Source organism: Panicum hallii, chromosome 9 (assembly GCF_002211085.1).
Source record: "Panicum hallii strain FIL2 chromosome 9, PHallii_v3.1, whole genome shotgun sequence".
Taxonomy (NCBI): Eukaryota; Viridiplantae; Streptophyta; class Magnoliopsida; order Poales; family Poaceae; genus Panicum; species Panicum hallii.
Genome location: NC_038050.1, coordinates 64524678 through 64536398, shown reverse-complemented (window position 1 = coordinate 64536398; position 11721 = coordinate 64524678). Strand labels below are relative to the sequence as shown.

Sequence of the window (11721 nt, the reverse complement as noted above, 5' to 3'; positions counted from 1 at the left end):
TAAGGAGTCGCTCTTGTGTTGTTTCTCGTGTAGTCATATCTTTGGGCTAACGGTTATTTCCACTCCGTCTACAATTACGTATATCTCAGAGCCTGCAAGTACAAGGGAATTGTTTGTCCTAAATTTCACCAAATCTAGAGATATATTCACCTCTGCAGGTAAACTATGAAAATATATCTCGCACGAATACGGAAAGCATGTTTTTCCAACAGCGAAGTAGCTGGTGGCCTAGTACCGTTGCATTGCCAGTTTCCTTTTTGGAATCAATGGATCTAGATTACGTGTTGTCCTTGCAGAGTTGCAGTTGCAAGCAAGACGAGCTGCACCTGATCCTCTCCCCAAAGCTCCATATTCCTGCGTTTCATACGAACTGGTCACTTGTGATTATCTTAGAATCGTCGCAAAAAAAGAAAAAGAAAAAAAAACTTAGCTACGGCTAGTCGACTACCCCGGCTCACGCACGCACATTCGCAAGTGCACAACAGCACTAGCGAGTAGCGACAATCACCTGCTAGCCTGGGCGCCTGGCGCTGCACCGGCACACGGAACACGAGGCAATGCCGTCCAATCGCCGCCGCCCGCTGCCGCCGTTCGCACCTGGCCTCCTCCTCGTGCTACCTCTCCTCGCGGCGGCGGCGGCGCCACCGGCGGCCTCCGCGGTGGGCGTGAACTGGGGATTCGCGTCCTCCCACCCGCTCCCGGCGGCGCAGGTCGTGCAGGGCCTGCTCCTCCCCAACTCCGTCCCGCGCGTCCGCCTCGCTGCCGCCTCCTCCGACGCGCTCGCGGCGCTCGCGGGCACCGGCGTCGCCGTCACCGTCGGGGTCCCCGACGCGCTGCTCCGGCCCCTCGCCTCCTCAACCAAGGCCGCCGCCGCCTGGGTCCACGATAACATCACCCGTTACGCCTCCAGCGTTCGGTTCGAGTAAGAGCTCCCTTCCGATGCAAGATTTCTATGCGCCATTCTCTTCAAAGAAATACTATTTCTGGGCGACACTTTAGGTCATGAAAGGGTAGGGAAATAATGGGTCTTTTGCTAGTTTACTTATGAAAAAACAAGGAACCTTAAATTATGGTTTAAGTTGACCAAATTCTTGTGTTGCCATAGAAAGGGCAGACTCTTGACTCGAATTGACTTGATTGTCAGAGGTTGACCCTTTGACTCTCAACCTGACATCCTAGTACACCATGTGAGCTTAATCATATTTTTAGGAGGGTTAGGTCCAGTGTATGTCTTGGAAATAATGGGGTGTGTATTGGGGTGTGTATTTTTTTGCCCTGAATTATATAGATTAACCCAGCAATGCTGATGGCTGATTAATCTAAACTGAAGAAGGGGGATATTGCTCTTATCTAATGTATAGGTTGAGTCCTGATGATAGCTTCCTAAGTTCCTATTCGTGTGTTGGTTGCAGTAGCTCACTGGACTTTTTATTACTAGGCACTCATTTGTGAAATGAAATCATATGAAGGGTTTGCAAATGTTAGTGCTGGTGTACTGGTAGAGTCTTCTTACTAAGTTTGAGACCCTCACCCTCTGGTATGTTTGGGTTTCCTCTTGGTAAATACTAGTTGAGAAATGGCACAAGGAATTAGCCTAGACCTATATTAAGTAGATAATGGGAGGTGGAACATATCAACTCGAAGAGCAGCTTTCTTCAAAGGTAACAGTTTGCGAGTGTATCTTTAGTTCTTTACTCCTTGGTTACAGCTTCCCGGCTGGGAGAATATTTTCTGCTACAGTTTGCGATTCTTCACTGCGTAAATGAGGGGATCCTGGATTTAAATAATAATGTGTAATTTATGTTTTTTTGTAAAAGCAGTGATGTTGCAGTTCAGTTATTATTGTACCTCGGAATATTATATTTTCTTTTTGCTGACAAGCAAATCGACATTACAGATATATTGCTGTTGGGGATGAGCCATTTCGTCTTAGTCATGGACAACATTTCCAGCCCTTTGTAGTTCCTGCAGCAGCAAATATTAAAAAAGCGCTGACTGCTGCAAAGTTATCTACCAAGATCAAGGTGGTAGTACCCTGTAGCGCTGACACATACCAGAATGCATCTATGCTGCCTTCAAAAGCTAGCTTCAGACCTGATGTTAACAAGACCATGGGAGAACTACTCTCATTTCTTAGTAACAATAGTTCACCATTTATGGTCGAGCTGGATCCATTTTTGAGCTTTCAACAGCACAAGAATCTGTCATTGGACTATTACCTTTTCCAATTGATGTCACATCCAGTAAAAGATGGTCAAAACAAGTATGACAATTACTTCGATGCAAGCATAGATGCTGTGGTTACTGCTCTAACCAATGCTGGCTTCAGTGACATGGACGTCATTGTCGGCAGAGCAGGATGGCCAACAGATGGAGCTGTGAATGCAACTCCAGCTATTGCTCAGTCGTTCATGACTGGCCTAGTCAACCACCTTGCCAAAAAGTCTGGGACTCCACTTCGCCCTAAAGTGCCTCCAGTCGAGACATATCTCTTCAGCCTTCTAGATGAAGATCAGAGGAATACGGCAAGTGGAGGTTATGAAAGACACCACGGTATTTTCACCTTTGATGGCCAGGCAAAGTACTATGCCAACATAGGTCAAGGTCCTAAATCACTCAAGAATGCCCCTGATGTCGGCTACTTTCCGTCAAAATGGTGTGTGATCGACAACAACAAGGACCTCTCCAATGTTTCTGCCAGTTTTTCTGCAGCTTGCTCCAATGGTGACTGCAGTGCTCTGTCACCTGGTGCCTCCTGCTCTGGCCTTGGCTGGCCTGGTAATGTATCATATGCGTTCAACAACTACTACCAACAGCATGATCAGAGTGAGGACAGCTGCAACTTCAATGGCCTAGGTTTGATAACGACTGTTGATCCATCTGTTGACGATTGCTTGTTTCCTCTTGCAATTCGGACTTCTGCTGCCGCTTCTTTGCACCTAACATTGGCCATGTTTCGGTTACCAGTTCTCTGGGTTTGCATTTTTTTTTTGTTTATAGTCGATGTGGCTGCCTACCTTTGTATTTGAGGCCAAATTGAGCCTTAAAAGTTGTTACCTTTGTATTTGAGGCCAAATTGAGCCTTAAAAGTTGTTCTTCGGGCCTCTCATTGCATGTACTCCAAAATCTCGGTGCACCATCAAACAATAGTATTCCTGAAATGGTACAATTTCTGATGTCCCACTTCTGGAGGAGTATGCTTATCTGAACTGGTAGATTTAGGCAAAGGGTAATAATGCGTGTTAAGTTAGTATGGCTAAATCACAACAGCAGCTATTCTCTTGTTCAAAATTTGACCTTGGTAACATATCCATTTCAATATTTCAATGAGAAATACAGTCTTTGTTTCACTACATCCTGAAAGGGTCCACAATAAAAGGGGCTGCAAGTTATGCGTTGAAATTTGGTTCCACTCCAAGCTATTGCACTTGTAAAAACACGAATAACATTCGGTACAATGTTAACAGAAGGCGCTACATGTGGTAAGTGAACCGCAGTTTGGCTGGAGAGCCGGGCGGCGCTAGATGTGGCTATTGACCCAGGGAGATTATTCCAAGTTCAGATTAAGCTCACGGCCGAGACCAAGCCCATGCACTTATGACCTGATGTAAACGTATTATATGTATAAAGGAATTATACATGAAAGGGATACAATAGAGGCGAAGCAACCGATATTTGAAATAAATCATGACTGGAATATGTCTGTGCAATAACGTAGGTACTGAAATCATTGGATAGACTTCTGCCATCCTGGAAGCAAGAGGGACATGATTAATCCATGACTATCTGTACTCAGAGAGAAAGGGAGATTAACCGGACACGGGAGTGGGTAGAAATTGGTACAGCCGCTGATGGCCACCACCAATCCATTTCGCTACAAAGACATCAGAAGTAAATCGAGGCAGCTGCGAATGCCAAAATAACAAAACTTAAAAGTTGGCTGAAACATGAAGGGAAGCAGCAGCAGAGATGCGAATCGCAAGAGGAAGCTTTTGCAGAAATGATGCCGTGCAGAGGCCGTTCATCTTCTGTGGTAAGCACTACTACGAGGTTAAACCATGCTCATTATGCGCCATGAATGTGACCTTTTGATTTCTGAAACTGAAGCCTTTTCGCTCACTCTGAAGCTAATTGCGTCTCTTCGCTTGCATGCCCTTTCATCTTGTATAAATACAGCCGCAAGCCTCGATGCCCACAGACGTCTCGCAGATAATCACCAGCGCATCGCTAGCTAGCACCACCACCGTCGTCGTCGCCCATGGCATTCTCGGGCGTGCCCCTGGCCGTGCTCTCCTGCCTGGCTCTGCTCGCCGCGGCGGGCGCGCGCCGGCCGGAGCCGGCGGCGCCTGGCGTGGCCGGCCTGGCGCAGCGGCTGGAGGGCGAGGGGTCGCAGCAGTGCTGGGAGGCGCTGGTGGACATCAAGTCGTGCACGGGCGAGATCATCCTGTTCCTCCTCAACGGCGAGGCGTACCTGGGGCCCGGGTGCTGCCGCGCCATCCGCGTCATCGAGCAGCGCTGCTGGGCCACCGACGCCATGCTGTCCGCCATCGGGTTCACCCCCGAGGAGGGGGACATGCTCAAGGGCTACTGCGACGCGGGCGACGGCGGCGGCTCGCCGCCGCCCCAGCGTGCTGTCGCGGCGGGCGGCGGTGTCGCTGCGCGCGAGAGCGTCGCCGCTGTGGCCGGAAGGAAGAGCGCCTCGGCGCACCGCTGAGCGTGCCGCCGCAGCTCGTGTCCACGCCCATGCTTGCTGGAGCAGTCGCGGTCAGGTTTCTCGTGAGATAAAAAGCGTGGGTGGCAGCCGGTGGCGGCATTCTCTTGGGATTGTAACCTGACTGCCACCACCAAATAATTTGTCTCTTGAGAAATTTACGAGATAAATAACAGGTGAACACGGCAGATCAAAATTTTGAACTCAAAACTAACTGGTTGTGCGTCCAAGGACTTTCGCAAACAAATCAGCGGATCTAGTTAAGCTCGCCGTCTGAATCAGCAAGGGTCTCGCTAGTCTGCATAGACCCACGAAAGCGACGCCACGACGATTCAGTTCCGGGTTACACAATGCCGCCGCCGTATCACGTTCTCTTCACCACCGACCGGCAGCCGTTGGGCTTCCGCCTTCCGACGTTCTAGGTCCTGGGACGAGTGGTCGACCGGACGGCGGACTCGACTTGACCACCGAATTCGCAGTCGCGCGGCCATCACACCACGCGACGAGCCGACGACACCCAAGACCCCCAGAGAGTCTTGGGTGCTGCTGCTCACCCAAGACCCCCAGAGAGTCGGATGGAGAGTCAATCAAAGAGCAATCAGCATGCCCGGAGAGTGACAAGACCGCCACTCACCGGGCTAGATGCTGCTGGGCGCATACGATTTTGACAAGTCCGCCACTCACCGGGCCAGCCTGTCCGCGACACAGGCCGCGGCGGCAAGCACAACGTGAGCGGTGCGGGCCGCGCCGCAGGGCGGATGGGGACGCTGCCGCGGCCGGCCGAGGAAGGCTGGCATCGGGGTTGGGTCCCGGCTCCCGAGTGCCGACACGTGAGCGCCGCGCCTACCGCTGCGGAACAAACGCCAAACGTGTCGAGCTCGAGCCGCGCTCCGCCGGCTCGCGGGTGGAGGCGTCCAGGCTCTCCGCTACGCTCCTCAGCGCTCGTCGCCCGGCCACAAGCGGACAAGCTCACACGCTCCGCGCATCCTCGGTCACGCCGCCGTCGAGAATGCCGGCTCCGGGGCCCCGCCTGCCGCTCCCCCTCCTCCTCCTCGCGGCTGCATGCAGCTGCGGCCTCGCTGGTGCCGGGGGAGGCGGCTCCTGCGAGCTCTCCGTCGCGCGCGGCGGCGATCTCTACAGCTTCGCCCTCGCGGCGCCGACGCCGGCGCACCGCCACGGCGTCCTCAGCGAGGATGGGTACGTGACTAGCTAGAGCCGCTGCGCGCCTACTACTACTAGCGCGCCCTTTGAATTGTCTACGTCCTCTGCGTCCATCGGGACGGGGATTGGCTCAAATTCCAGTTCCAGGGTAGGGTAGAATCCTCGCGCTTCGCGGTCACCTCGGGGCCTCTTCGTGCCTCGCGGTCGCGGAGACGCGCGTCTCGTGTTAGATGAAATGCTTGTCCACGCGGTCGCGGAGCCTTGCTATGTGGAATGGTTTTAGTTTGTATAACGAACTTATATAGGTATCCGAGCACAAGTCGACAGATTTGTGCACTCGTAGCCTGCTTGGCCTTTTTAAAAAAGCAAGTGGTGTCCGTGGCTTGCTGAAAGTTGAAGACCTCCAAATTCGTTGTGGCCTTGTGGGTGAGGCAGCTTTTAGAAGTGTGTCCTTACAGATATTGAAATCTATCAGCCTGACTTGGTTGCAAACTCATGCGTTATTACATTCTCTCTAGGGAATTGCACGCTGTTGTGTTATGATACCTATGTTGAGTGCATCCAGTAATAATTTCTGTCTCATGTTTCAGGTTTTACAAGGTGGCTGTGAATGATTCCATACTCTGGTTCCAGGTTGGTTATGATAGGATACTCTTTTCTGTGTGATCTTTTGCATATGTAGGCATAGTTTCTACATTTGGAGAAGCTAATATAATAAGCTGGCAAATAACTGAAATGGGCTTTTGAATTCCCTAAAAGAAACTTTTGAGGTTTCGTGCTCCACTAATGATGGTTTTATTTGTTCCATACATGCAGCTGTGCGATGAAATGCTATTCAACTTTGACCCTCCTATATGTCTTAATTGTGAGGTACTCCCTTGATATAGCTATTCCATCAGCTAAATGGAAGCTGTTCAGATTTTTTCTAGTATTTCCTTTGCGGATTAGCATGCGCACTCACGCCTAAATGGAAGCTGTTCAGATTTTTTCTAGTATTTCCTTTGTGGATTAGCATGCGCACTCACGCCTGTACATCAGCATGACAGCATGTAACTTTCATGCTTGTGTTGAATGAGCAAACATCATTGTTTCTTCATTGCTTTATCTGGACACTGCTTCAATAGAAACTTCATTAGCTGTATTTGTTATGATTTCCGTAAGGGAACGTGTTATCACTGGAAGATTTGCCAACCAGAAGTCAGAAGTGCATACTTCACGGCACGTTTGCAGTTAGCTGAACTTTCATGTGCTAGGGGACACTCTTTCTTTAAATAAACTTTGTCTCTTTGATGAATTCTCTTGTCAAGGACTAGCCTAATAGGCGGTAGTGATAGCGTGGAGCGTGGACACAATTACTGCTTGGAATATTGTTATTTTTTCTAATAATTTAAACTCCTCTGTACCTTCACACTGAGTGCTGTCGAAGATTCTATTTTTTCTCATTCGTTACTTTAATTCTGTTTTATTCTAACTATTTATGTACCACAATAGGACTGTGGCGGTCCATTGAGGTGCGGAACCCAGTGTAGTGCACTTGTGTCAAATAATATTGGAGGTAGCTTTTTTCTCTCCTGAGTCTTGATTGGATATTATTTTCATCTGATCCCCATTATATCCTTAATTTGTATCCGGAATGATACCAGTGGAACAACTGGTTCCCCCTTTGCATTTTTCAAATAATTTTGAATTTTATTTTTCAAATATCAGTCTGAATTGTTCTATTGTCCTCTTTTGCTGTTGGTGCTGGTTATTGGAAGCTTTTTTCTGTCCACAGGGTATGATGTTTGCACAACCATTGGGAGTTTATCTAAATCCCATTTATCTCTAATTGGTAACAATGACATACAATTCTTTCAGAACTATCCTTTCTGTATGGAACTAACATGATTGTTGTTTCGTTGGGGGAAGAATAGACGAGAGTAATCCTCAAAAGGGTGTTGTTGTTAAGATGTTCTCATCAAAGTGTTCTATTTCTGTTTCTGTCCTTTGCGATTCAATTGTAGCCCAAGTGAGTAGATTCCTTCATTTACAGCTCCTTGAAGTATGTTTAGTTTGTTTCTTTATCACCTCTTATTTTACCTTTCTACTTTATTTCCTTTTGTTCACAGGTGCCAGACAAATTCTTCATATCTGGTGATTGTGATTATGTGGGTACACAAAATTTGTAACAATGCAATTTCTATATCATATTTTCTTCTAAGACATTAAAATAATTTTACCTCACAGGCTACAACATTTAAGCACCCTTCTGGTTGTGCAAGATCTGTTTCTGCTTCTGGAAGTGGCTGGGGATGGTTAGGCACTTTGTTCATAACGTATGTTATTTTGAGTTGCACATAACTATGAAACTTGAACTTGTTTTGACCATTGGGCTACAGTGGGGAGTCTAGCTCAACTACTGGAAGGTGTGGGTGTACCCCAACCACCTTGGTTCAAGTCCATTTCGCCTTGCTTGAGTGCTTATTTTCTTCTTAATATAAAATTATATTCTCTTTTATGATTTCTCATTGCTCGCAGAGTTTCATCTTTTTTCTTTTGGTAGTTCACGCTTAATTAATATCTAACTTTTCTGCAGAATACTGTCCCTTCTTGGAGGTTACATTTTGATTGGAGCAGTTTATAGATATTATTTCCTTGGCATTCATTCTGTAGAGGTAAATCAAGTATTTAATCTGTCCGCCAATTTTTATGCCTCATCCATTTTGTTTCAAATTATTTGGAGTACAATTTATTCTCTCGGAGAGGCTAGTGGTAACTCTCTCAGTTTCTTATCTGTAGGCCCTGGTGCATAGCTTTAATCGTTAGAGTTAGAGGAAAGTTCTCATTAACCCAACTCCCACTAAACCGATACATCTGCAAGTGCATGTATGTGCATGCATGGTTATTTAAAGAAAACTTTTTTTTGAAACCAGTAGAAAAAAGTACCGTTTTGTCCCAGCTTTTGTATTAGATAATTTTCATTAATGGTCCCAGCTTTTGGAATGGGATCAAGAAAACTCTTACTAAAAATTTCTATTAGTCTTTGGCCAAAAGGCTGAGTTATATGCAAAATAAATTTAGACTGTAGCTGAGCCCAATGTTTAGAGACAAAAACAGATCCCTTAAACCGTTGAATTGTACATAGGTTTACCAAACGTCAAGTTATGATGCCAGAAATATTATCTCGTAATTGATTCAATTCCAGTTTTGTCTTTCTAGTACATACGTAGCAGAAGCGAAAATATTGATTGCTAGGATAAGGATCAGTTTTATTAGACAACAAGGTCCACCTGGCTATGAAAATATCTATTTTGATCATTCTACTTGGATTTCGTGGAAACTGGTATGTTCCATTGGGTTTCCCTCTTTTTAGTTGGATTGTTTAAGAAATGCATATATTTCAACAACACAATAAAACTAACTGAGAAGCACAAAAGAACTAAAAGAATATAATATATCAATAGATTAAACGCAATAAAAAATGTAAAACATGGCGTGCCCTTTGTAAAACATTAAATGTTCCTGTCAAATGATATAAAGTATCAATCCTCACTTGGCCTTGATATTTCTACAAGCAGTAGTTTAGGAACCTTTTCTATCCATTGTAACTCATGATGCTTTCAAACCACTTCTTGTCTTGCTCTATTTTATATTCTAGGCCATCCCAAACCTGGAATTTTGGATTGGTTTGCCGCAACGAATTAAGGTGAGTTTAAGGGATGTCTATTCGCTTTTAAATGATGTGTCTTCTCTATTAGCAAGCTGCTGTATGCAAGTGATTTTGTTGCATTGGTTGCTTTTTTTTCTTCTATTTAAATGTCATATTTCCTCTGTACATCTGTAAATTACCAATACAACCAGCACTAATGATATAGTTTTAACCTTCTCACAAGATGAGTGCAATGAGCAGTAACTGATACTTGTAAGTAAACAAGTTTCAATTCTAGCAATTATGTACCAAAGGTCTTCAATACTGCAAAACATTTAATTACAGTCGCAATAAGTAACATGCTATTTTTAAAAAAAGAAAAAAAGGAAATTTTATTTTGGCAGTTTACAGGTGTCTCTGTTGAAAAATTCTAGAGTTCCTTTACCTGTGTAACATCATTCATCATATGTAACCTTATGGCTTGTCCTTCCATCTGTCCAGACCATGTTTGTTCCTGCAACAAGAAGCCGCGTAAGTTATAGCAGAGATGCTCTAGGTGCATATACCTCAGGAAACCATTGAAAAGGTGGCATCCTAGAAAGTTTATGGGCAGCAATACAGTTAACACTCATTTATGTACTCAACGGCAGGAGAAATCTTTGATCTTGCCAAGACACCAGGTACCATAATGAGTCATTTATCTTATCCCTTGTGTTAGTTTTGGGTAGTACAGTATCTGAATGAACTCTCACTGGGAAGTAAAAGTGAGTACTGATTGCAATTACCATAAGCAGGTCCATGTATTACCTGTAATTAGGCATCTTTCTTTCTCGTTACTTTTTTGGGGTGGCCCAAATAGTTGCTGGTCAACTATCATTTCACATGAAGTGGAAAATTTGTGTTAACAGCACTGCTGCACTATTGTTATACAGACATCATGATGACAACTCATTTTTATAAAAGTCTGGAATCATTTTGTCTCAAACTTGCATAATGTACACAACTATCTGAACTAAAACCTATATATGATTTCTGTACATAAATCTTATCTAACCATGTGAGTTATAGTCAAATCAAATGTGGTGCCTATTTAATTCCAATTTCCATTTTGGAACTGCATTTCCTTATAAAATTAAGCGCTTCATTTCGAAACATTAGTCCACAGGTGTAAAAATAAAATACCATTATACTTCAATCATGCTTGCCACCAATAAATAGAGAATCTACTGATATATCTAATAGATAAAAATATGATATTATTCTGTAATATATTACATTATTATTCAACATTTTGCTTCATAGGTATGCAAGTGGGACTTATATTGTGAAATGGATGAAGTATTTGTGTGCCATGCAACAACAGTTCGGCTGAAATGTTATCACTTTGAGCATGTACTATCATCAACCATCAAATGTGCCTCGAGGTTGATTTACACTTTCAAAATCGCCCCTGTCATCCCTTTGTTTCATCATGGTTTTGCATGTCTTGTTATGAATTTTTCTTAGTTTGCTGCTTGGGAACCTTTTGCACGAAGATGACCTTACAATCTGCATCATACAATCTCTCTGTCCAAAGGAACTTGTAGGGCTATGATATGCAACTGTAAGTTTGTGATAGTTTTCAGCAACTGGATGCTTGTGCTCTGGACATGGGCAACAGATAGGATAAGATTGAGACCAATTGTGGGTTGTTACTTTGTTCTCGGAAGCCACAAGTCTTTTGGCATTGGCCTCAACTTTCTGTGGATTAATATTCTGATAGCTAGAAATACCTTCATGGAAGGTAGATGAATCACTCTTGTGAAAACGTGGTGAAAGTAATGTGATGCGATTTTATCGGGAGCAGACAAATGAATTATTATGTGGAAGGATGATAATTATTCTGGGTGTGGCAAGGCAATCAGGAATCTTTTAAATGTTCATATTTTTGTTTTGCTCTAGTATGATATTTGTGCACTGGTCGTTTTCAGAATATGAACCTAAAAATATAGATTCACTGAACAGAACTACTGTGCATTTATGCTATGTGTTGCTTTGGACGATGGTGCACATGCGTGCTGTAGTGGAAATGAGATCATACTTGGAATTGACAGATTCCATTTTAATGGCTTTTGTGACATTTTGATTCACTCATTCTCTTATCAGTTCTGTTTCGTTTTACCCAATTGTTAATTACACTGTGGCCTTCATTTTGGGGTGAACTCGATTGGAATGTTCATGT

At 44.7% G+C, this 11721-nt stretch overlaps 3 protein-coding genes across 5 annotated transcripts; all 3 read left to right on the top strand.

Annotated features, from left to right (window-relative positions):
- The first annotated feature begins 372 nt into the window (after nt 1-372).
- Nucleotides 373-3234, top strand: LOC112874755 (glucan endo-1,3-beta-glucosidase 9). The gene is made up of 3 exons (XM_025938266.1): nt 373-922; nt 1898-3030; nt 3071-3234. Exons 1-2 carry the CDS (start codon nt 558-560, stop codon nt 3027-3029), a joined length of 1497 nt encoding a protein of 498 aa, XP_025794051.1. The 5' UTR covers nt 373-557; the 3' UTR covers nt 3030; nt 3071-3234.
- Nucleotides 3235-4072: 838 nt separating this feature from the next.
- LOC112874758 (egg cell-secreted protein 1.3-like) lies at nt 4073-4817 on the top strand. The gene has a single exon (XM_025938271.1). It carries the CDS (start codon nt 4259-4261, stop codon nt 4712-4714), a length of 456 nt encoding a protein of 151 aa, XP_025794056.1. The 5' UTR covers nt 4073-4258; the 3' UTR covers nt 4715-4817.
- Nucleotides 4818-5563: 746 nt separating this feature from the next.
- Nucleotides 5564-11377, top strand: LOC112874757. Of its 3 annotated transcripts, XM_025938269.1 has the most exons (13): nt 5564-5908; nt 6463-6505; nt 6689-6742; nt 7364-7427; nt 7647-7703; nt 7786-7880; nt 7981-8019; nt 8099-8187; nt 8448-8526; nt 9510-9557; nt 10002-10180; nt 10803-10924; nt 11077-11377. In XM_025938269.1, exons 1-11 carry the CDS (start codon nt 5721-5723, stop codon nt 10080-10082), a joined length of 837 nt encoding a protein of 278 aa, XP_025794054.1. In that variant the 5' UTR covers nt 5564-5720; the 3' UTR covers nt 10083-10180; nt 10803-10924; nt 11077-11377. The 3 variants fall into 3 exon arrangements, with proteins under 3 accessions (XP_025794054.1, XP_025794053.1, XP_025794055.1); XM_025938268.1 differs by having other exon boundaries at nt 10803-11377; XM_025938270.1 differs by having other exon boundaries at nt 7630-7647; nt 10803-11377.
- The last annotated feature ends 344 nt before the right edge of the window (nt 11378-11721 follow it).